General features: G+C 39.5%; 1 protein-coding gene across 1 annotated transcript in view; it reads right to left on the bottom strand.

The window, feature by feature from the left end:
* The window catches only part of MYO3B (myosin IIIB), a 410,735-nt gene that overhangs the window by 129,144 nt on the left and 254,912 nt on the right, over positions 1–26,679 (bottom strand). The window contains exons 26-28 of the mRNA XM_043573368.1: positions 8,616–8,727; positions 7,518–7,680; positions 6,061–6,141 (exon numbers count right to left, since the gene is read on the bottom strand). Coding sequence (XP_043429303.1) covers positions 6,061–6,141; positions 7,518–7,680; positions 8,616–8,727 — 356 coding nt within the window. The remainder of the gene's footprint in view (positions 1–6,060; positions 6,142–7,517; positions 7,681–8,615; positions 8,728–26,679) is intronic.

Here is a 26,679-nt window from a genome sequence, read left to right as displayed (position 1 = left end):
CACAGTTCTGTGCCACATCAACATGATATCAGGTATTAGCAGACCCCAAGTCTACATTGGCTTTGCAGTGTCCTCTCTGTGCATTAGGTGAATAGCACCCTGCCCTGTGGGCATTATATTCAAACACGAACAATTATTTGATTTCATAGCAAAGGACGTTCCTTTGCGTCCCAAGTCATTTCATGGCAAGAATTCTACTGTTTGTGCCCAAGTGAGGTTTGGCAGAGGCCATTTCTTAACAAAAACCTTGAAGCTGCAGGTCAGGCCTTCTCTCTGCTATATACCACTTCCTCTAAGCCAAGCTTCAGGGGAGCTCTGTATGTCCTGTCCTGTATGTCATACAGGTCTCTGCACATGTCTTGTTCATAAACAATGCACATTTTCCCAAGTAAAGCACAATACTGGTCCCCACAAACATTTTCCCCCTCCAAAATGTTAAGCCTATAGCTGTCAGAAATTAGTCCCAACTTTTTTACCTACAAAGTTAGAGAAATCCAGGCCATGTGCAGATGGACTGGGCAAGATCCCTTGCATAAACCTGAAGGTATTCTATCTTCTGTTAAACAAAGGTTTAGAAGGCAGTGGAGCTAGTATGCACCTCATAGCTCATCTCAAGCCTGGATACACCAGTTAACACTTTCCTCTGGATGTTGCTTTATGCTCGAATGGATATGACCTAAAACACCAGGAAAGGAGAGGTAGCTGGTTCCTTCCCAATGGACAGGAAGAGTTTGGAAGCTGTCTTCCTCACATCTTGAGGAGGCAAGTGTGTGTGTGAAATAATCAGGAATCTAAGAGACAGAAATGGAGTGAGTCAAGAAACAATGGAATAGGGATACAATGGCAAACAGCAATGAAAGGAGAGGAATGAAAGGGGTTGTGCTTGTTTTCCTTTTGTTAGTTCAAAGTGGGCCTTTTCCTTCAATGGTACATTCACTTGACCTTCCTCTACTGTTTGGCTTGTGATCAACAATCTGCTTACACACAGCTCTGTCAGAATGAAAAAATATCTTCTGTGATCATTTTTACCTTCAAGAAACATGGGTTATTTCAATGTAAATCCTCAGCTATATTTTATAATGATTTTGGCTCATTGTATTACACTGAAGTTTTACAGAATTTCCTCCCAATATGTGTTGGCATAATATAGAGTACCTGATTTATACAAACGTCATCTCTCTAGGGGACAGGATATTTTATAGCCCTCTGTATCAGAGAATGAAAATTTGATGCTCCAAATCAAATCCCATCATTCACAATGGTAGCTCCAGCATAAAGTAGATACTTAACAAATAGTGAAGGAAGAAAGAAATTTCCAAATTTAAAATATAATTGTCCTGCACACCTAGGGATATTTCCAGAAATCTAGTTCTAGGAAATTACTACAACCACCCAGTCACTGCCAATTCACCAACAGTGCTAAAGGAACCAACCTTTTAAAGTTAGAAAAGGCTAGGAGGAGGCCTTACTCCCAGAGAGGTTTAAAAGTTCAAGCAGCTTTAAATACTAAAAATTTGGTTTTGTTATGAAGTAGGGTCAAGTTTCTAAAAGTAGTTAAACAGGTTCTGATAGGCCGCTATCTGGAAATGTATCTGAGTGTGCTGGAACCTATCTGGACATGATGCTTGCTTTCCCTTCTGGAAGCAGCATTTAAAGCAACTCTCATTGGCTGGTATCATATGATGCACCCAGCAGTTCCAGCTGAATCCAGTTTAACATGCCCGTTCATGGGCATCTGGATGGGTTAAGCATTCCACTCTTGATTTTGGCTTGGGTCATGAGCTCACAGTTCATGATATGAAGTCCTGCATCAGGCTCTGTGCTAAGGGTGCAGAGCCTGCTTGGGATTCTCTCTGCCCCTCCCCTACTGGCATGCCTTTTCTCTCTCTCTCTCTCTCTCTCTCTCTCTCTCTCTCTCTCAAAAATAAATAAACTTTAAAAAATAAAATAAAATGCCTGTTCACAGGCTCAAGGAAACCTAAGTCTTGCCAGAGTCACAGCTGATGCTCCAAAAAGCATTCTCCCCAAAAAAGCATCAGAAGGAGAAATGGCTATCGTTTATCTGTGTTGTTGGAAGGGCCAAGGAGGAGAGTAAGTAGGAAGCTGATCAGAGGACACAGAGAAAGGGAAAACAATTTCCACTGCACTGAAGCAATTAGATGAAAATATGCTGTAAACCAATGGGCTCTTCCTGCTTCTGGGGGTTGGGAGGAGAATTGGAGTGGGGGCTGGAAGAGCCTACTCTTTCCGGAGGAGACATTCTTTGAAATTCTGCTCCCAGCCCCTCGGGCTCCACTGTCACCTACTTGAGGCATTTCCCCTCCAAGATGGGAGGCCCACCACTTTGCTCTCATTTAAAAAACAGATCTTGAATTAGAGGAGGAATTTTAAGGCCAATGCTTTCAAAAACTTAAAGAATGAAATATTGTAGACCTTTTATGAATCGCCTGCAAGTTATGTGTTTTGATACTATTTACTGAGGAATGTGTGCATTTTTATTTGACTAAATCTAGTTATATCCACTTTCTGACACTTAAGGGTGCATTAAAAAATAATAGATTAGTAAGGGAATGACATATAACTGTTACTTTTTACTTAGAATATCCCATCTCTCTGAAAACTAATACGTTTTCAATCTTACCTGATTTAAAAAGTATGTAATTTTAAATTTTTTGGTGTTTAAAAGAATGTTTTCCATTGGCAAGAGCCTATTATTAGCATTAACTAATAAAAACACATGAAACATGCCATTTCTCACTAAGATGATATTCAAAGTTGCTCTCACCCCAGCAAAAAAAAAAAAAAAAAAAGGGAAAATGACATACTATACTTTTGCTTGGGATCCCTAGCTCTCTCTCCTCCAGATTCCTCACATCTCATAAAGGCCCTTTATTGCTGGTGCAATGTTATACACTTAGGAAATGGATGAGCATGTACCTAGGGTATTTTTTTCCGTTTGTTTTCTCTTCCAGCATTTGATCACTGGCTGGTGAACTATTTGGGCCCACAGAGATCTCTAGACCACCAGCTCATGTATTTGAAAGGCATCTGTTTATTTTGAAAATGCAAATGTGGCCTACCTCAAAGACTGACAGGCAAGAAATGACCCACTGAGCAAGGGGAGAGGTTTCCAATCTGGAGCCCTGTCCCTCCCTCTACCATACCGAGATCACTCGCTGTCAAAACCACTTAAACAAGCTCCGGGAATCTGAGTGAAGGGCCCACAATTAAAATGAACAGACTTGTGTGTGTGTGTGTGTGTGTGTGTGTGTGTGTGTGTGTGTTGTGTGTGTGTATCCCCTTCCCTCCTTCCCTCTCTCTCTTTCAAGAATTAGCCAGGCAGATCATTTCTCACCTAGTTTAAAGTAATGATGAGGTCAGTTACAAAACGACGCTGTACCTTTGAAATGGTGGCTCCTAGACCGAGGGCTTCCTGGAGGAGGGCCCTATAACAGGGACACTGGCCTCTTAGTAGCAGCCCGGTCCTGGGGACGGATTCCCAGAGAAAGCCCAGGAAGGTTAATACCCCGACTTTGATCTCTGTCAAGGCATACCAGCAAGAATTAATTTACATTTCAGATGAAAAAGGTTGACAGCATGAAAAGGCATCTTGTTTCTGGTATGTGAATGTGCCGTAATAGATCGGGAATTCTGAAAGGAAGTTCTGAGGAAGCTAAAGGGATAAGCTGTGTGGCTGCTTTTATTGGGAAGGAGATGAAAGGCAAACAAATTTCAATATGCGCTGGTCTGTAGCAACATGTAGGCCAAATGCTTCCTAAATTTCAAGGGCTGCTCTTTTAAAAATATATAACATATCTTAGCAACACTACCCACAAAAAAATGCTATGGGCCAGAACTTGAAATACAAAGAAACGCATTCCATAGAATCTAAATTTCCAATGAAATGATTTGTTGAAAAAAAAATTAGAGAATAAGTTTCAAAAACAATCAGAATGGCTGTCTATGATAACATCTCTAAGTCACTTCCTGCAGGCTTCACAAGTAAGGGAAGCACTATGTCTGGGGCTTGTTCTGCCCAGAAATATTCTCGTGGGGTGAAGAAGAGCTTGTAATGAGAAGGTTATGCTTTGAGAAGAACACACCCCAAAACAGAGAAGTTAGGAGTTGGCTTTGCTTTTTAGAGCAACACAACCATGGCTTCCGATATAGAGATACGGAAAACATTCTCAAGTAAAAGTAAACTGCCAATAAAACGGCAAATGCTGTTACCCTTCCCATGCATCTTTTCTGCTAACTCAAAACCAGCACCTTGATTCCTGTGTTGGCTGAAGGGCAAAGGGACTCTGCCTGCTTTTGCTCTGGCTGCCACATGACTTCTAAGAGGGAGGGGTGGCTTGAGTACCACTCTCAACATCCTCATGTCTGCCAAAGTCCCTGGAGACTCCCGATGCCACCTGACAAGGAGGAACACTAGTTGCCAGGCTAAAAAATGGGGTGATTGCAAAGCTTTAAAAAAACAGAAGTACCTTAAAGAGATGTGTTCTCTCTGGTTCCACCAAACAAGATTATCCTTCCATGGCACCTACCGCACTGGTGCTCTACTGGAACGATGCAATCATGACTGACCTGATCCGGTGATGAAGCAAACCTGTCTGTGTTTTCATGCAGCCCTTACTTGGCAATAACACAGTGCAAACAGGGAAGCCCGTAAAGATCGTTTTCAGAGAGGGAAAATTTGATTTATGATCCTACACACTGGACTCAGTGGATCAACAATATATACCCAAAGTTTATATTTTAAAACATATGTTGGGCTTTGGGCCAAACTGCAGGATCTGAAATCAGTCCAGGAGACTTTGGGGGGTGGGGTGGAGACGGGTGTGTGTGGTGTGGTGAGTGGAGGTGGGCAATAGGGAACAAATGCACTTTGAGTTGTTTTTCTTAAGCTGCAACTACAATTGCATCCTTCTTCCTGAACTCTTTGAAGTTGTAGAGCTTAAAACTCCTAGGGGATGGTGTTAAAAGCTACACATTTGCATTTAAATGATGCCCCCTTCTTTCCAAATATTTTGGTTCTGAATGAAGATGTCTGGCCTCTACAGTGGCCTAAGAGAGTTCTGACAAGTGTTCCTGGAGTCAGGCTCTGGGCAGGACCATCTCAAAAAGATTGCAGCTGTTTTACTAAGGAGTTTGCTTCAAGGCAACAGTATCTGAAACCCTATCCTTTGAGCCTGTGGAGTCCACTGGGCTAGCCCCTTCTCTCTCATTCTGTCTCCACTGTCAGAGCTCCAGGCATGCTGGAGCATACTTCTTCCAGAGCCTCCTTTAGATTATAGAGCTTCAAATGATGAAGGGAACCCAGCCTGGAAGCCACCGTGGATATTGCCATTTGCAGAAGAACAGAGCCATCCAGGAGCCAGGGACAGGTCAGACGAGCCAGGAAGCAGAGCTCAGAGCACTCATGCAGCCAGGCCAAGTTGAGCCACAGCTTACCCCGGGGTGGGGGTGGGGGGTGGTGCAGAGGACCACCCTAGTCACAAACAGGCCAGGGTGTGGGAAATTCCATTTGCTGGGAAAGTCCCTGAGCTATTCTTATCTCTGTGATGCTGAAAGATGGGCCTTGCATATAATCAGAGAAATTCCAAGGTAATTAGACACCTTCCAGACTTAACCAGACTTTAGCCAGTGCTCTCCTTTCACAGACGATGGACATGTGACTCCAAGAAGGAAAGGAATTTGTTCAGCTGGCAGTATGTAAAGTTGACTGTGTCCAATCTGCCTGTGTGCAAATGCTTACTCTGCTCCTGACTAGCCATGTGACTATGGACACGTTACTTCACTTCTCTGTGCCGCAGGTCCCCTCTCTATAAACCAGGACTTACTTTGAGCATCTTTCCACAAGTATGCAGTAAGTGCTCACTGTCAGCCTTGCCATCATCACACAGGGGGTGTGTCAGAACAAGGACTAGAACCCCCACTAGGACTTTACCTTCTATTCCGGTGCTCCTGAATTATTAACCTTTCAGCTTTCCTAAACTCATATGAACTTAATCACAGAATATTTTCAAGTGGACGCTATGAAAATGATGTTTTAATTACCTGCTTGAATAGGAACCGCAGACTCACTCCTTCTGTTGCTTATTTTCTTAAATTTCCTCCGAGCATCATATCCTCTCCAGGCTAAAAATATAAAACCATGTGCTAGGAATGACATTAATTTAAGAACGTGCCAGAGAATTGATATAAGCTGTTTTCCCTCCAATCTATTATCCCTCTTCTCCTCCCTCCTGCTTTCTCCCTGAACAAAATGAGCAGAGATACGTGAGCGATGATGGGGGAAGAGAGGCCTCTCTGTACTCTTAGCTCGGCTTCCAAGATGCTTCTGAGAAGGAGTTATTTTTGTTCCAGCAGTGAGTTTCCAGAACCCTGGAATCTACTTATGAATCACTGGGACCTCCATCCCAGCTGAGGTGGTTCCCTGTCATTCCAACCCACAGAGGAAGCTCCATTTTCAGGACTTGGGGTAGGGTGGTTTGTTGAGATGGTGGGAAAGAACTGAACAGCCTGCCCTACCCAATTTTTTTTTTACTGGGGAGGAAGGTATGAACATCAATTTGAAGGAGTGAAAAATAACAATGGGAGTCAAGGGGAATAATGAGTAGCATGACACGTGTGTTTGGGGAGAGTGATCCATGTGCTAAGAACAGTGCTTCGAGAGAAGAAAATAGATGGTAGAAAGGCAAAAGGCAAAAGAAATGGATGAGGATAAGAGAAAGAGAAAGGAAACCTCTGGGGATGTGCTGAGTCCTGTAGAAAGAGGACTGGGGCATTCAGCTGCCCGCCAGGAGCATGACCACTTCGCCGTTTTGTCCCTCCCGTTAGCATCACAGCCTTCAGTGTTGCTGAGTGTGGTCGTGAAGTCCAGAGTGAACGACATGATTCTGGGTTATGAGGGCACAAGGGAAACTGTCCACTATGTACAAGATCTGACGCTTTCATAACCACTCAGCAACGGCATAGGAGCTCAGATGCTGTTTGTAACACAAATGACACACACATGTGGAAAGAGACACTGGATGGGCTGGGCGTAGGGGAGAGCCGAGCAATTTGTTCCCTAGGTTTATAAGCTTTGTCTGGGCTAGAAAAGCCTTTGGGAAATGGCGTTAGTGATTCTGATGTTGAGAACTTAGTGATGGGCCTGAGGTGTGTATTACACATCAGTCATCTGGGAGAAGGGGCACATGTCCGTGCGATCTGGGTTTTACCTCTTCCTACTTCACACTGCCTCTATCTTGCACTTATCACGGTGTGTTGTGACGTCTGTTTGCTTATGTGGAGGTCGGAGACCACGGTACTCTTGCTCATGGCTAGATTCTCAGCATCTAGCCCAGGGACTGGTCTGTAATAGGCACTCAATAAATATTTGCTGAAGCAAGGAAGAAAGGAAAGAAGAAGGGAAGGGAAGGTAGGAGGAAGAGAAGAAGCCACCGAGAAAAGCAACAGGCTAGCGGCCTGAGTGCTTGATGAAATGCCAAGATTCAGGACCATTTATTTACCTGATTGGATGGCAATGGCCCCCTTCTCTCTCTTCTCTCTGACTCTTCTGTATCTCCTGGCTCCAAGCCACCCCTTGGCATATGCCTGCAGCACCACCACTCTGCCTATGACTTCTCGTAGCAGCAAATTCAACTGCTCAACATGGTAATATTTGAGAAAAACCTGAAATGAGATATTACTTTTAGCATTAAATATGGGCTCCTGAACAGATATCCAGTCTACTCCAGAGTATTCTTAATAAAAATATTAAAACCATTATCTAAATAAATTTACAGTGACGTGTTTTATGCCAGTATTACTGACTGCTCAGGAGCAAACCAACTCCCCTTCTAAGGTTGAGCCAATTCTTGGTTATTGACGTGAACAAACAATGAGGTTAATGGGGTTTAGGAGATTCCAAATGTTCTCCAAAAGTGCCTTATATCTGCCAGGAGTTCTATATTCTCAATTTGACTTCTACTATCTGTCTCTACAGCCCTTGATAGAGGCACTAACCAACAGAACTGACCCATGGCCAGCAGTGGAAGTTTGGGAGAAGGACGTACAGGACCCACAGTGATCTAATTCCTGCTGAGGAGCAACCGTGTTGTCACCAACACTCAGGCTGCCACTGGCTTTGTAGGACAATTCAGAATGGGTCATAAAAACCTGGGATGCAGCGACAGGATGTTCCAGATGAAAAGCTATACACAATGGGACTACTAATCAGGGTATACAGTAAAAAACACAGCAAGAGTCTAATGAAAAATGGACAAAACTATAAAAGATACTTTTTATTGTCATTAATAAGATTTGTGTATTTCCATGAGGTGCTGGGATAAACAGCATTTAAATTAGAGGGACATTTTAAAATGTTCTCATTCTAGAAATGTTAAATGGTTCTCTCAAATTACATGCAGAACAGGAGGCAAACCCTCCTCTTCTTGTCCAGAGGTCCTAGGACCACTCCTGACCCAAGACCAGCGAAGATCACTGTTAGGCTGGGGTCTTGCCTGCTAAGCTACACAATGTACAGAGCTGGTCATATCACTGACAACAGACAAAGGTACACAGTAGAGCATCACAGGTGACAATGTGAACAATAAAGAAAGAACTACCTTTGTTTTTCCCAGCACCCAGTGATCTAATCTGGACTTTTCCAAGATAGCAACACAGCTCTCTTTGCTAGCAACAGGTGTTTCATGTGCTTTGAATGCCAAGTAATAATATCTACAAAATAAAAGAGTAAAATAAAACATTTTTAGTTATCATTTGATACAGTATAGGACCTACTGTCCAATAATAGCATACTAGGTAGTGAGAGGTATACAATTTATACGTATTAACTTAGCTCTTACTTGCTTTAAAATTTTCTGCTACATGTATTTCCCTTTTAATATTGCTTTATAATTCATATTCAGTGGAATACTTGGCATCTTTTGCATGTAAAATCAAAGTATCTAATCCATTAAGAAAACTGAAATTCAGCCAGCTCTTCTAGGGAAAGTCATCATTTTAAATGTTAGCATTATTACAATATAATTTGTAATCCCACTGTATAAATTCTGACTCTACCTTGAAATGTTCCCTCTGAAGCTATTTGTAGATAGCAAAAATGAAGTAGCCTAATACTATTGAATTGGTCCACTGAGCCACATGTCTCTCTCAAAATACAGAGTAGGCATATTTTTTGATATAATCACCAAAACCACATTGTCTTCCTAAAAAACTCATTTTAATGAACTTCCATACTTTCTGGTTGGATTCAAAGAACACCCACAAAAGGGTTTTTCCCCCTCTCCTTTTTTCTCCCCATCAAAATACACACACACACACACACACACACATACATACACACACACACACACACACACACACACAAATATTTTATTCGTTTAGAACACCTTACCTTAGTTTTTCTCTAAAAATTTTCCAGGGATCTTTCCTCTGCTCTTTGCTGCCATCTATAATTAAATTCAACCCCTTGGAAGTTTAATTTCCTTGTCAAAGGAGTTCCCTGCCATTCCTCAGACAAGGTTGATCTGTTATTTTGGAATTACTATACTTTTAAATATAGAGCTATTTTTACTTTTTAAGAAAAATTGCCCAAATACAAAATATGACCCTTCCTCTTGCCAAATATTCCATATCTTTCTGTTTATGGAAAAATAAACATACCTGATTAGCACTTGGGTCATTTAACTTTATCTTTGTGCTACAAGACTGTTTTACAAGTTAGGATATAATGTTGAATTTGCTGGAAACATTTGCATTCAGAGATCCTGGGAATGTTTCCAAGGCTCTGAGTCTCTGTTTCTACCATCGGGAAGGAGGGGCAGTGCTCTCAAAGAACCCCTGAATGATGGCCAGGACTATGCTAGGTCATTTAGCCAAGCCCAGGAACCTGCTCATAGATGACATCTTCTGGGGCCAAGTGGGAGGAGGGACAGTTGGGAATCAGGATTAGGGCTATCAGGGCAGTTCATGGCATTAGCACATTAGCCTCAGTTTCTTTAGGACTATAGTTTCAGCCATAGCTTCTCTGACCTGGCTCTAGCCAAAGCAAAATGTTTGTGTCCTGAAGTATACGGGGATGGTGGGAATAGATGGCAAATCTATGTGGGTGAATGTTTGGGGAAAGCTGAAATACAAATAGCATGAGGTATATAAGTCAGTGGTAAAACAAGGATTTCCTACACTCTTTCCATCAGGCCTGGCCACTTATAACACAAACAACCCTGGCTTTAATCAACCCAGGGTTAATACTATTAATGATGAAGTATTTAAAGAGAATCTAATGAACGATCAGTCCCGTGTGAGATATGGGAAGAATGTAAGGTATGTTCCAGCTCTCCAATCAAGGATTTATACTTGTTTTCCAGGCATCTATAGATGGTTCTTAGCAGTTTCTAATTTTTAAATAGGCAGAATGAATCCTGAACTAGCATAAATATTAGAACTCAGCTTTGATTTCTGGTCCTCCAACCCAATCTCTTAATTTATTATGATGCTAATATTCATATTTGGCTTAGTTCAGAAAGAGATGGGTAACAGTACTACAAAGAAGTGAAAGTTTCAAAAAAAAATACTAAAACACCCATGTAAGTGATATGTCTGTAATAATTAGGTCAGATAAGTACAATGTGTATTTCCTCCATGGAATAATTCTGGACTCTGGTAGGTACCATGGTAAAGAAGCACTCTGGCGGAGCTCCTGTGTGCTTCCATATAAGGACAAAACAGAAAGTAACCAATATAAAAGATCTGTCAGCAAGAGGGGTCTTTTTTGGGAAGATCTATTCCAGACCCCCTTCCCAAAGCAGTTGGATGAGTTAAATGAACAGGGGATATGCAATCGCAAAATAGTAAGTATAAAGGTCCTAAGGGTCTGGGTACTTGAGAGCATTGCAAAGACCAGTTCTGCCCTGAGCTGCCTCTTGTAGGTAGAATTTACCTCTCAGATTGGAGTCTGAACACTGAATTAAGAGTAAGAAGATCTCTGCTGGGTAACTGTAAATCACTTCTCTGTACTCTGGGAATGGGAAGCAGATAAGTGGTTCTAAATTCTTTTTGGGGGCAGGAATCTATGAAAATCTGGAGAAAGGTATTCATATTCCTTCTCAAGAAAATGTTCTTAACGCATTGCATATAAAGTCAAAAGGTACACATAGCTCCTGTTGGACCTCCAAAGACTAAAGAGCCCTTTCCTGCTTTAGAACTCTGGAAAGTCTTCCCAAGGTCTCATCTCATTAAAACATATAAGCTGTTAAAACAGTAAATATCCAGTTGAAAAATATTTCTTCTCAAATATGTTATCTAGTTTTCTGCCTAAAATGGTATATGGAATGAAGACTCTTCAAGGAAGAGGTTTTTTTTTTTTAATTTTTTTTTTTTTAACGTTTATTTATTTTTGAGACAGAGAGAGACAGAGCATGAACGGGGGAGGGGCAGAGAGAGAGGGAGACACAGAATCGGAAGCAGGCTCCAGGCTCTGAGCCATCAGCCCAGAGCCCGACGTGGGGCTCGAACCCACGGACCGCGAGATCGTGACCTGAGCTGAAGTTGGACACTTAACCGACTGAGCCACCCAGGCGCCCCAAGGAAGAGTTTTTAAATGTAACAGGCTAAGCAGTTTGTCAAGTATTAGTAAAAGTAACAGGCAATTAGACACAGAGCCTCCTCCATTTAAATTATAGAATCATAAACTGGAAGTATCTGTAAGATACTAAGACATATTAGTTTTCTATTGCTACACAACAAATTACTCCAAAATTTAATGCTTAAAACAGACATTTGTCATCGTATGTTTTGTAAGCGTTTGGAATTTAGGAGCAGCTTACCTGGGCAATTCTGGCCCAGGGTCTCTCATGAGATTACAGTTGAGATGTCAGCCATGGCTGCAGTCATCTAAAGACTTGCCTAGGGCCACATGATTTATTTTCAAGATGGTGCACTCACATGGCTGATGGTAGAAAGCCTCAGTTCCCTACTGGCTATTGGCAGGAGGCCTTGGTTCCCTGCCACATGGGCCTCTTCAGAGGACAGTCTGAATATCTTTCCCTCAGAAGCAGGGATCCCAGGGAGAAAGAGAGAGAGAGAGAGGGAGAGAGAGCGCACTAGTGAACGGGAGGGAACCCATAATGCCTTTAATGACCAAGGCCTAGAAGTGACATACCATCACTTACTTCATCTTCTATGCACTAGAAACAAGTCATGTAAATCCAGACCAAATTCAATGAGAGAAAAATTAAGTTCTACCTCCTGAAGGGAGGAGTATCAAGTAATTTGTGAACATGTTTTTAAACCATCACAAAGAATCTCTCTAGATCATTAAATATCTTACTGACACAGAAAACTGTTCTTGGTGAGATGAAATGACTTGTCCAAGAGGACATCAAGTAAATGACAAAGGCTAAGATTATTATTTAATCTCTAAACCACCATGTAATTGATTTAAAAAAAAAAAAGCAATATGAATCCAGCTAATAAAGTTTAGGTTTTTTAAAAATATTTTTTTATTTGTATTTATTTTTTGAGAGAAAGAGCATGAGCAGAGAAAGGGCAAAAAGAGAGGAGGACAGAGGATCCGAAATGGGCTCTGTGCTGACAGGGTGACAGCAGCAAGCCTGACATGGGGCTTGAACTCAGGAACCGTAAGATCACAACCTGAGTCAAAGTCTGATGCTCAGACTGAGCCACTCAGAGGCCCCTAAAGTTGTTTCTAATGTAAGAGAGAGAAAAAAAAAAGAGTAAAGGTAATATCATTTCTCACCAGAACATACTGACAAATTTGCCTACATAAAAATAAAAATTTTCTATACATATATAAAAAGAAAACTTGGGAAGAATTGGTCTTCTTTAGTTTGTCTATCTAGGTACAATGGTTTTTTTCATACTATAATCATGCTCTCTACAGAGCTATCCCCGAGAAAAGTTATTGTTAGGAATGTAGGTGTATCCGCCACCAAATCAATGGTAGTGCATTTCTTAGGCTGACCTCCAAAGCCTATTTAACCTATTTAATTTGAATAGTACCTTTGAGGCAAACAGGGGCTTCTATTTTTCTTCATTTCTCCTTTCTTATACTCTTCAGTACAGGTTGATAAAGTCTTTGGTAAGACAGAGTAAAGAAACAGAGACTATTAAAGTTGTCCTATGAGAACTGGTCCATCTCAGTAAGAGGAAGGCATTTTAGTTTTGTTTGTGTTCCACTTAGGAAAGTGTGAGAGACTTATGTCTAAGAAACTGTAATGACCAAACACTGTCCTTCCAGGGTGGAGCCAGGAACAAAGCCTATAAAATCCCTAAGAACTTCTAGGCTTCCCTCAGAGGAAGCAGGACCCTCCAGGAGGGGGACTAAGGGTACTATAAAGAGGGAGTGAAGATGAAAAGTGTCCCTGGACTTCACTCAAGATGAGCTCTGGGTCTACTAAAAGAAACCTTAATTGCAAAGAAAAGAAAAGAAATATTTAGAAATTTTGGAGTTTTTGAATGTTCCAAATCAGCTGCCAGTGAGGCTATTTTCTTTCTTATAAAGAGCTAGACTTGAACTCTTCCAGACACAATGCAGGCAGAACTGACAGCTTACATCTGACCAATCATATTTCAAAGCCTACCACCATGTGTTGGAGACACCAAGGCCCTAGAGTATGTAGGACAGAGTACTAGTCGAGAGCTACATCTGGACATCTGCGGAAGGCCTCTCAGGTATTCAGCAGAGTAACTGATTAGCACCTGCATGGGAAGAAACTACTCAAGGCTGGGCAAAGAACCATCTAAGAAGACTAGAGGGAATAGTGCCTGATTCGTACAGAGGGCTGAGAATAGTGCTTGTTTCTACCAGCCAGACTGATCAACCTCCTAATTCATAGGACAATGGATAGAGGACTCAGTAGTGTCTTGCTTCGGAAGTGGGGAAATATTAGTGCTAAACACAGCTCTGCTTTACCTAAGAGATCTTAAAACAAGATCCAGGAGTCTGGGTGGCTCTTGGTTAAGTGTCCGACTTCAGCTCAGGTCATGATCTCACAGCTCAAGAGTTCAAGTCCCATGTCAGGCTCTGTGCTGTCAGCTCAGAGCCTGGAGCCTGCTTCAAAATTTGTGTCTCCCTCTGTCTCTGTCCCTCCCCTGTTCATGTACTCTCTCTCTCTCTCAAAAATAAACATTAAAAAAAAAAAAAAGATCCAATAGGCTGAAACTGTTTCCAAGTACAGGCATACCTCAGAGATACTATGGGTTCAGTTTCAGATTGCTGCAATAAAGTGACTATCTCAAAAAAAAGTGAGTCAAATCAACTTTTTGGTTTCCCAGTTCATATGAAAGTGACAGACCATTATTATGTGGTCTATTGAGTGTATAATAGCATTATGTTATAAAAAATACATACCTTAATTTAAAATACTTTATTGCTAAGAAATGTTAAGCATCATCTGAACCTTCAATGAGCTGTGATCACTGATCACAGATAACCTTAACAAATATAATAATAATGAAACATTTGAAACATTGTGAGAATTACCAAAATGTGACACAGTGACACAAAGTGAGCAAATGCTGTTGGAATGGTGCCAATAAACTTAAACTTGATGCAGGGTTGCCACAAACCTTCAACTTGTAAAAAATGCAGTATCTTTTACTGCAGAAGCACAATAAAGTAAATTGCAATAAAACAAAGTATGCCTGTAATTTAACTTCATCCCAGAACAAAGCCCAAAGATTTTCATAGGGATACAAAAATATCCAGCACCCCAAAAGATAAAAGGACAATGTCTGGTATCCAGTCAAAAATTATCAGGCACGCAGGAAAATATGACCCATAATGAGGAAAAAGTCAACTAACTGAAACGGATCCAGAAGTAACACAGATAATAAAATTAACAGAGAAGAACATTAAAACACTGATTTTAACTGTATTCCATATGTTCAAAAAGTTAAATGGAGATGCAGAGATACAAAAAAGAGCCAACCAGAATTTTTAGAAATGAAAACTATAATGTCTGAAATTAAAAAAAAAAATACACACACAGAACAGAATTAGCAGCAATTGACACATTGCAGGAAAAAAAAGATTACTAAACTTGAAGACACGACAATAGAAACTATACAAAATGAAACACAGAAGAAAAAAATAATTAAAAAAATAAAAGTGCATTCATGAACTGTAGGACAACTTCAAGGGGCCTTATACATGAAACTGGAGTTCTAAAGAGGAGAAAAAAGAAGGGTACAGAAAAAATATTTGAAAAAATTATGGCCAAAAATTTTCCAAATTTGAAGAAAACTAGAAACTAACAGCTCTAAGTCCAAGCACACAACTTGAAGAAACAAGTTCAAGTTTCTTGAAGAAAACAACTTGAAGAAAATTACACCAAAGGATATTATAATCAAATTGTTCAAAACACAGTCATAAAGGGAAAAATCTTAAAAGCAACCAAAGAAAAAAGGTATGTTAGATACATAGGAACAAAGATAAATATGCCATTAGAGTCCTCAACAGAAACAATGAAAGTGAGAGGACAATGGAGAAAATCTTTAAAGAATCAAAAGAAAAGAATTCTATATTCAGTGAAATTATCTTTCAAAAACAAAGACAAAATAAAGAATTTTTCAGGCATACAAAAGCTGAAAGAAGTCATCACCAGATGATCTGCATTATAAGAAATGTTAAATGAAGTCCTGTATGAAGAAATAAAATAATACCAAATGGAAATATGGATCTAGATAAAAAAATGAAGAGTGACAGAAGATAACTATGTTGTTAAATATTGAAGAGATTTTTTTCTTATTATTAAATCTTTTGAAAATATACTTAACTGTTAAACAAAATTAATAATATATTATGAAGTTTAAAACATATGGGTAAGTGTAACTTATGACTGACAACACAACATAAACAGCACAAATATAACAAGAGCATAAAGGCCAGGAGGAGGGACAGTGAAGTAAACTATTATTCTAATTCTATTCTATACCATATATTCTATACACAAAACTATTTGTGAAGTGATATAATATTGCCTGAAGTAGGTTAGCGTAAGTTAAAGATGTATATTATAAATCAGAAAACAACCCCCAAAATAATAAAAGACCAGCAGTTAATAGGTGAACAAAGAAGATAAAATGAAATCATATAAAATACTCGATAAATCCAAAAGAACTAGAAGAAGGGAACAGAGAACACAGGAGACAAATGTGTCTGAGAAACGAATAGCAAAATGATAGATTGGACCTAGCCAAACAAATGTTAAGTGTAAATGGTCAAAACAACGTAATTTAAAGGCAGAAATTCTCAGACGGAATAAAAAACCAAAGTGTAACTATATGCTGCTTACCAAAAAGGCACAAATATAAAGACACAAGTAAAAGTAAAAGAGAAAGATATACCGTGCTAACAAACACTCATCAAGTTAAAACTATAGCAATTGACTATATTACAGTATCAAACAAAGTAGATTTCAGAGCAAAAAGATATTACCAAGGATAAAGATATTTATTTCACAGTGATAAAAAGGTCAATCCATCAAAAGAATTTACGAGACCTAAGCATGTTTGCGCCTAATACACGAAGCTAAAACCAATTTGCAAGGAGAAATAGACAAATCCACAATTATCCTTAGGGAGTTCAATGCCCTCCCCAATAATTGTTAGAACAAGTAGGCAAAAAACAAAACAAAACAAAACAAAAAAACCCAACATCAAGGAATCAGAAAGAGTGAACAACCAAATTGGCCTACTGGAAATGTCTAGAACATTCCAGCCAAACAACAACAGAATATATATTCTTTTCAACTGCATGTAGAAACGTTTACCACAATAGGACAAATCTGGGCCATAAAACATGACTTAATAAATGAAGTGCTCAAGTCACACAAAACATGCTCTCTGATCATAGTAGAATTAAATTAAATATCAACAACAGGAAGATATCTGGAAAATCCCCAAATACTTATGAACAGACTTTTTAATAGTCCATAGGTCAAAGAAGAAATCAAAAGAGAAATTAAAAAGTATTCTTCGTCAAATGAAAATGAGAACAATCTCTCAAAACTTATGGGAAACTGCTAAAGTAGTACTTGAAAAATTATATCATCAAACACCTGTAATAGAAAAAAAGAACATTCTCTCAAATGCATGACCTTAGCCTCCACCATAAATTAGACAAAGAGCAAATTAAGCCCAAAGTAAGCAGAAGAAAAGACACAATAAATATCAAAGTGAAAGAATCAATGAAACAGAAAATAGACAATGAATTAAACTAAAAGCAGTTCTTGGAGAAGGTTAATAAAATTGGTAAACCTCTAGCTATACAGATCGGGGTGGGGGGGGGGAAGAAAACAAAGAAGATATAAATTATATAATATCACATAATTTATGAAATTCTACAAATTTTATAAATATTAAAAGGACAATAATGAAAAACTTTACACATATTAATAAGCTAGAAGAAAAAAAGACACGCTCTTAATAAATGAGGAAAAGCATTTGACAAAATCAAACATCTAATCCTATTTTAAAAAACCCACAGGGGTGCCTGGTACCTCAGTTGGTTCAACATCCAACTCTTGATTTCGGTATAGGTCATGATCTCATGGTTGGTGGGTTCAAGCCCTATGTCGCTGCTTGGGACTGTCTCTCTCTCTCTCTCTCTCTCTCTCTGTCTCTCCCCTCTCTCTTAAAATAAACACTTAAAAAAACAAAACAGAACAAAACCTGTTTCAATAGACTCATGCAACAAGAGCACTTCCTTAAGCTCACTCTTCAAGTTAAACCTAACATATTTAACAGAGACTGGCTGAACACTTATTCCCCAAAGATTAGGAAAAAAGGCAAGGATGTTCACTCTCACAACTTCCATTCCACATTGTACCAGAGATTCCAGCCATTGCAATAGGACCAGACAAAAAAAGAAAAGGCATCTGTATTTAAAACTAATAGAACTGGGGCGCCTAGGTGGCTCAGTTGGTTGAGCATCTTACTTCAGCTCAGGTAATGATCTCTCAGTTCATGGGTTCGAGCCCTGCTTCAGGCTCTGTGCTGACAGCTCAGAGCCGGGAGGCTGCTTCAGATTCTGTGTCTCCCTCTCTCTCTCTGCCCCTCCCCCACTCACGCTCTGTCTCTCTCTCTAGAATAAACATTTAAAAAGATTTAAAAAATGAATAGAACTGTTTTAATTTGAAGATGACATAATTGTCTATGTAGAAAATCCAATGGTATCTACAAAAAAGCCTTATCAGAACTAAGAAGCGAGTTTAGCAGACTTGCAAGATAAAAATCAATATACAAAAATTATTGTATTTCTATATACAATTAGAAATTGAAATTTTAAAAATATCATTTACAATAGCATTAAAAATGTGAAATAATAGGGATAAACCTAAGAATAAATGTATAAGACCTGTACACTGAAAACCACAAAATATTGGCTAAGAAAAATTAAAGACAACCTAAATAAATGGAGAAAGATGCTATGTTTGTAAGTCAGAAAAATTAATATTGTTAATATTTGAGTAAAGCAGACCATCCTCCATAATGTGGTTGTACCTCATCTAATCAATTGAAAGCCTTACAAGGAAAGACTATGCTCCCTTGGGTGGAAGAAATCCATCTCCATACTGCCTTTGGTCACAAGACCACAACATCAGTTCCCACTGGAATTTCTAGACTGCTAGCCTGCCCTGCGGATTTCTGACTTGCCAGCCCCCACAATTACATGAGCCAATTCCTTAAAACAAATCTCTCTCAGTACACACACACACACACACACACACACTCTATTGATTCTGTTTCTATGGAGAACCCCGACTAATACAGTTCCAGTTCCCTTTTGCTGTGGTTAGGCACACTGAGTAGAGTCAGAGCCAACCTTGGTGATACATTTCCTAAATTGTTGCAGGTTGTTTTTTAGTAACTTCCTTTCCTATCATTTCTTCTCCTTTCATTGCTGAACGTTCCAAGTTTCCGACAGATGCTGAGGCTTCTGTACTGCACACTAGGGATCCAGGACACCCCAATCCAGCTATTCTTCCTCATGTTCACAAACAGATCTGCCCAGCCCTCCGTCAAAACCCTCCATGAGTGGGCATTCCCACAGGGCCATCTGTGGAAGGGCCTGGCTTGCTACTTGAATAAACATTTAGATCCTGAAGGGAACTTAAAGTCATAAATAAAAATTCTTGTTTTTAAATTGTTTAGATTGTTTTAAATTTAAATTTAAATTAATTTAAATTTAATTTTAATTTTACTTTAATTGTTAAACTGTTTTAAAAATTCTTGTTTGAAAGAGAAATCCAGATAGGAGGAATTGGCTCAAGGTCACAGATTAGTAAGTGGAGGCCTGAGGCTTACCCATGTCTTCTAACTCCAAATTCAGGCTCCTTCACATTCCTCTAACCCACATCTACTCTTAGCTCTTACTCTATACAATGGTAGTATCTTTGACTCTGTAACAGGGAGGGACCTTTGATACTCCAGAACTTTGCAGCTCATTGGAACTTGTGTCTGCAGCAATCTGGAATACTGGGCTTTTGACCCTGGAGAAGTGTTGATTTCCTACATCTGAACACCAGCTGTCGGGTGCTCCTTGACACAAGTGTGAGGGATCCAAACAATATTCTATTTGGACTAGTGTATCAGTAAGGCATTGATATATCAGTGGGAAACTATGCACACCATCCTTAGCATACATACCCTTCTGGGTTACTGGATTCTAGCCCTGTTCATCCTCTTTGAGGCAGTTTGCAACTCTGTCTAAATTATAGGTAATTGATAGATACATAAATTCTGTCCAGTCTGCTGATGATTTCAATTGACTTCCCACTGTGGAAAATCCAGTTTTGCCTCCATTTGCAATTCACCTCAACATTCTTTTACTTCATATAAGCCTGCGCTGTTTTGACTCTTCCTTTGAACTGATTATCATATCTGCCTGATTCCCTCATATCATATGAATAAATTCTTTAAACACATTTATCTTTATATCTGTATGTGAGTCATGATGTTACCTTCTTCTGAAAATTATCTTTTAATAAGAGGAAGAAAGAAGTACAAAACTCTGGGCTGTAGACATTAGACCCAAAGGAGAACACGTGGGCAGGTTGAGGCAGGAAGTCACCACACTTAGGTAGACTCAGTGCTTCTCAGCAATCCTAAAAGGTCTAGTGGGCTCTGAAATACTGTCACTTTTCTACTTAATAACTCTAGGAGTGTAACCATTGGTTAGTGTAATATGTTCATGTTGGAGTTTACTAAAAATGTCAAACTGTTTCCAAAGTGATCACACAGATATATTACCTTACCAGTAGAGCCTAAGAGTCTTGCTATTCTTTAACCATGTCAATCCAAGGAATTATCAGATTTACTGATTATTGCCAAACTAGGTATCAAGTGATATTTAATTGTGGCTTTAATGTGCATTTCCTTAATTATTAATGATGCTTAACTTTCCCTTTTGTTTTCACTTAAGTCCTCTGACAATGAACAGTATATGCAATGAATCATATTTATCTATGTTTTCTAATGATTACCTATGCTCCTGGAAGGGGAGAGGAGACAGAAAGAGCACGAACAAGACAGCTAAGAGTTACCCATATTAGATAAAAATAATATAAGCATTGGAGATTGCTTACATTTTTGTTACACCTGACATTTAAAATTTGCACTTCTCATCTTGGTCATTCTGCTTCTGCATTTTTACATGTTTGGAAAGGATCTGCTTCTTTTAAAGATGCTTTTGAAATCCCAAACCATAATGAGCCCTGCCTGCTTTGACTCATCCTTCCGGTTTGAGTTATGTACCCAAAGGCATGCAAAACATCTGTACTACTAAAAGAATATTTTCCAGGGCTTTAAGTCCATAGTGAGATTTTTTTTTTTTTAAAAAAAAGGTTAATTATACAAACATTTTTACTCTCCTTTTTTCTAAAAACCTTAAGCAAATACTTTCCCTTGGGATGGGTCATTCATTCTCTATAGTTTCACTTTCTGAATTGAAACGGCTTTTCTTTCCCATTCTACTCATTTGTTCATTAAATAAAACTTTATTTAGGATCAACTGATTGCCAGGGACTGATAGAAGTGCTGGAATATTATGAGTGAGCAAGATAGACAATTTCCCTGCCCTCATGAAGCTTATATTCTAGTTGGGGAGGCAAATACTAAACAAGTATATAAAGAACATCATTTTGGGTAGGGATGAGTGCTATAGTAAGTCAGGGGGTGGGTGTTAATGGGTATATTTTGTAGTGTATTTTGGCAGATAGCCCTTAGTAAGCAGGATAGTGAGGGAACTCAAGCCATGTCATATGAGGAACTGTTGAAGCATTGAGCTTAGACAAAAAGACTTAACTCAGTCTTATAAGAAAGGAAAAAAGTTTTCCTAGACACTTGAGTCTCTGGCTAGATCTAAAAATTAGACGAAATGCACATTAGCAAGAAAAAGCACACACATTTATTTAATAGGTTTACATGACACAGGAGCCTTCATAAGGAAAGAAGACCTGAAGGAATCAAATATGAGTGTTTTTATGCTACATTTGAGGAAGCTTGAAGAGTCATGGAAAGAGGTAAGACAAAGAGTATGAGCAAAGTGTGGGAAACTGGGGTCATAGAGATCCCTCTCTGTGTCCACTGTTTTCAGAGATAAGGATGCTTGTTTCCTCTCGGTAAAGGGAAGGCACCTCTCACATGAGGGTTATATGACCTGCTTCAGAGAAAGGGCAAAAAAATCCTTCCTGCTCATGCCATTTCTCAAGTTCCTTCAGCTTGTAATATTAATATGCCAAGACGTCAGATTTTGTGGTAGCATGTCCTGAACCCCGTTAGTCTCTTAAACAATGTCAGACTATGGGCAGCAGATCTACTTGGAGATTTCATAAAAGATGTTTATTCCCAGGCCATACTCTGGACACAGAATCAGAATCTCTACAGCTGGGGCTCAGGAATCTAAATTTTAATAAGGTCCTGTGGCTATTTTGATGCACTGTAGGATTTGAGAACTGCTGACTCGGGGGAACACTGTTATCAATTAGAAAAGGAGCTGATTTGTTTTTTAAAGCCCAGAGTGTAGGACTGGGACGGATGCATAGAAGCTTCTGAAAGATGTATTTGGTCAAGGTTAGTAAGGACAAGGTTGTGATCAGACATCTAAAAACACAAAATAGGTTGCCTCAGGAGTCAAAGAGTTAATTCCTAGACCCCGGAACCGTTCAATGGGAAGTGGATTGACAAGGTCAAGAATATTGCCAAAGAAATTCTAGTTTTAGCTATGTACTTGAACTGGAAGGCCCACAGCAAAGATGCAATGTTGACTTGTCTCTTGGCCTAAAGAATGGACTCTGTGATTTAAAAACTGATGTGTAGCATCAGTACAATACTATTACTGTGGCGAATCATGGGTTATCATCATATGTGGACAAACCGGAACGATTAAATTTCTCTAGGTAGTCTGTTTGGGGCTCTTGGAATTTCCACTACCATCTCTTTCACAGGATGTTCTCCTCAACATACCTGAACAGTGACTGGCTCTCAGAGTCGTCTCCTGACCAGGAGTATCAGCATCACCTGGAAACTTACACACACAGCCCCCTACTAATCAAAAACTTAGCAAGCTGTGTTTTAACAAGGCCTCAGGAGATTCTCATGCATGGCAAAGTTGAAGAACCACTGACTTGTTAGAGAAACAGAATCCCAGGGAAGTGAAGTGACTTGCCTCCAGCGACACAATCTATCTGAGGAAAGAAACTGGCTCTCATGTTTCTTCTCATCTTTTCTCTTCGTTAGGACGAAATGGCTTTGTGAAGCACATCGCTATCCCTTGGAAAGGTCAATTAATTGCTCAAAATCTACCCTAAAGAACGTCTCCTACAGGTTAAATATATAGGATTGTTTGAGCACTGCTGGCAAGCAATTGGACACAATGTCAATATCCACCAGTAAAAGAATGGCTAAATGAATGTTACCAATTTTAATGATGGAATTAAAAAGGAATGCACTGGAGCTATGAAACAACATAGACTTATCTCTAATACATATTGTTAAACAGAAAAGGAAGGTGCCAAATAGTACGAAATAAGTGATTCGAGTTAAGCTAAAAACGTGGGGTTTTTTGCCCCTTTCTTGATCTTTCTTCCCCCTCTGTGTTGTGTATGCATGTATGTATGTATTCTGAAAGGATAACACTACCAAAAGAATGATGGTAACTCCCTAGAGAGGGGCCATGGTGCATGCAGGATACTGAAAATTCAAGATGCAGAGAGAAAGACTTTAGTCTCATACGTAACTTTTAAAAATTTTAGAGGAAAAGTTATTCACACATTATTTTTGCAATTAAAAGTTAATTTCAAACATAAGTAAAAATTATTATGGTTTAATTACAATGTACCTATATCCTTGTCAAAGAATTCTGTACCTACAAATTTGACTACTATCACTTCCATCTAAGTAGATTCGTTCCCAATCAGACAGCAAAAAGTATCAACCCTTTTCCTATTTAAAAATATTCCTTGAGGGATCCTCAATCAACGTCAGTGACCACCCAGACTGTCTACTCAGATATCCAAAATACAGGACAATTATCTGAACAATTCAACCCATATAAATAATTTTCTCTTAGGTTGATAATGGAGGGAACTGAGCTATTCTGGCTTGGATAATTTGATAATTACCCCCAATTGCCCATTTCCCTTTAGTGTGTATGAAAATCCAGATTTAGTTTTTTAAGTTCTTTCTTATATTTACCATAAGTTCCTTTATTTTAATTTTTTTTCCTTCATGTATGGCCTTCAGTAAAGACAGAACAGCTGGCCACCATCTGCTACAAAAAAAAAAAAAAAAAGCCATTATATCCATTACATCCTTAGGAAGACTCCTAAATTTGGGCTGTGGGATGACAAGTGATGTTGATCTGTGCTATTAGATTGTGGAAGTCCTGAGATTGTAAATTCCTTCTAATTCAGTATTACTATAGCACTCAGCACACACAGTAGGTGCTTAACAGGGTGCCTGGGTAGCTCAGTTCGTCAACTGACTCTTGATTTCAGCTCATGTCATGATCTCACCGCTGTGGGATTGAGCCCCCCATCAGGCTCTGCATTGAGTGCGAAGCCTGCTTAGGATTATCTCTCCCCCTCTCTCTTTGCCCCTCCCGCATTCGTGCACATGCTCTCTCTCAAAATAAATATATATTTAAAAAATAGGTGCTTGATAAATGTTGCTGATGCTGTTACTGCCTCCTCATAAGCTTTAAATAGGAGGCCTCCTAAAGAAAAAAAAAAGACACTGGGAATTGAAGATTAAGGCTGAGTTTACTCACAAATTAATTTGTAACAGAAAGTTAAACTTTATTTTTTAAAAATTTATCCTTTTTATTTATTAAAATTTATTTATTTTTGATACAGAGAGAGCATGAGAGGGCCATAAAGAGAGGGAGAGAGAATCCCAAGCGGGATCCGCACTGTCAGTGCAGATCCTGATGTGGGGCTCGGACTCACAAACTGTGAGATCATGACCCTGAGCCCAAACCAAGAGTCAGATGCTTAACTGAGTGCCCCCAGAAAGTTAAAGTCTAAACTGATTATTCTATTTTACAACTGGTAAAATTATTAATTTTTTTTTGAATTCTACAGACTGATTTCATAGTGATTACTTGGGTGGTGTTCAACTGTCTCATTTACATATTTTGAAGACAGACTTTGGAATCAGGTAGACTCTTATTTCATAGCCTGACTTTACAACACATTACCTGTGTGATTTTGAGCCAATTTCCTCATTTGTAAAACAAATAATTTCATGTATTTGGGGGGCTATTACCAGTGTTAAGTGAGATGATGTTTGTAAAGCACTAGCACGAAGCCTATCATCAGCAGGTGGTCAATAAATACCTCTCTCTCCTGTCCTCCTTCCCTTTCTTTGACAAAAATATAGTTTTCTCTTCCCTGACCCAAATGTATATGAAAAAATAGCTAGCAATCTTTCCTCCGAGTCACCCCTAAACCATGGTGCTCAGGGGTGGGCAGATATTTACTATGAATCAAACAGAGCACGTTAGAACAGGGATGGGTAAGAGTTCAACTGTGGGTCGGCTGATGGACTGGGCAGAGGTGTCCTAGGGCACCATGTTAGGGGGATGCCAAAGCTGTGAAGGCAATGTGCCTGGGCTGAGGAGCCAGGGCCGCAGCTGGGGCTGGACATCCCATCTCCATGCCCCATCTCCTCACATTCTCCTCTCCTCTTCCACTTTCTCTCCTCATTCACTATTTTCTACATTCTTATTTGTTTTTTCTGCTTCATCATTATCATTAACATAACATAGTCCCACTAAATTTGTTTTAAGGAACCTCCCAGCAGGGACACAGTTTTAATTCAGCCACTGATTTTCATCGAGTAGGCTGGGCAGCCAATCCAAAGGTCCAGAGTGGCAGCCCTTCTCAACTGCATCGACACTGTCTCCCTTCAAACATCTTTCTTGTTATTTTCCTTTGCCATTTCTTCCTGCACTGTTCCCACAGCATGGCCATTGCCCACTGGGATTCTATGTCCTCATGGGTTGTTTCCTGAAACTGAATTAGCTCATGTGATAAATGATGATACTCAGTTCATTTTGCAAGAGCTAACATTTGTTGCAGGCTTAAAACTGCAAACACACCTTTCCATGGCAATGGAATTAAAGGGTTCTCGGTGTCTTGCCTGTTTCTAATCAGGTACTTCTGTATTTGCTAATCCTTAAACTACAATCTTGAGGAAGAAGCTGGGTAGCAAATGAAGAATGGGTGGGTTGTGGGGAACTAAAAATATCCAAATTCAACTCAGCCCCTTAGTCATTCAGTCACTCCCTCCTTCAATTAGTAAACATTAGATTTCTTTTCTGTGACAAGCATAATTAACGTCTCTCTCATTCCATTCCCACTTCTTCCTGGCTGAAAAAACACTAGTTTTCCTTTGGGTTACAATCTTCCTAGCCCCAGTCCTGTTCCCTACTTTCTAAGCCTCTCTCTGTTGTGAAGAATGATCACACAAGTCTGTTCAGGCTAATGAGAAGTTTGTGAAATGGCTTCTGGGAAACGTTTTCTTTCCTAATAAAAGTCGGGCAAATGTGGCTGGCTTAGTCATTCATCTTGTCCCTTTCTTCCTTTGAATGAAGACATGATGTCTAGAGAGACAGCAGCCCCATGAAACTATATGCCAACCCACACAGTAAAGATGGTAAAAAGGAATGAAAGGAGGTCAGAAGGCGTTCAGGACCCTGGTGACATCACTGAACACATAAGCTAAGATTAAAAATAGCTTACATCTTAATCTCTTTTTGCGAGAAACAAACAAATTTTTGTCAGTAGTTTTCAATTTGGGCAGTTTTGCCCCCAGGGTACATGTGGCAATATCTGGAGATATTTTTTTTATTGTTGTGATTTGGCAGTACTGAGGAGGTTATTGGCATCTTAATACAAGGAAGCTTCAGAGGGAAGGTGACTGGGCTAGAGATTAAAAGGTGGGGAGGAGGTAACCAGGTAAAGACTTTCCACCAGAGAAAATAGGAGGTGTAAAGGCCAGCATTGTGTATGGGCCTGGAGGGTCCAAGGTTAGACTGATGGTAGTCTAGGGTGTGTAAGAGAGAATGGTGGGGGAAAAAATGAGAATAGTTGGTTGGTGTATTATAAGAAGCCTTGCCTGCTGAGCTGAAGGCTTTGGGTT

Source organism: Prionailurus bengalensis, chromosome C1, assembly GCF_016509475.1.
Source record: "Prionailurus bengalensis isolate Pbe53 chromosome C1, Fcat_Pben_1.1_paternal_pri, whole genome shotgun sequence".
In the NCBI taxonomy this organism is placed as follows: domain Eukaryota; kingdom Metazoa; phylum Chordata; class Mammalia; order Carnivora; family Felidae; genus Prionailurus; species Prionailurus bengalensis.
This window is presented reverse-complemented; position numbering and strand designations above follow the sequence as displayed.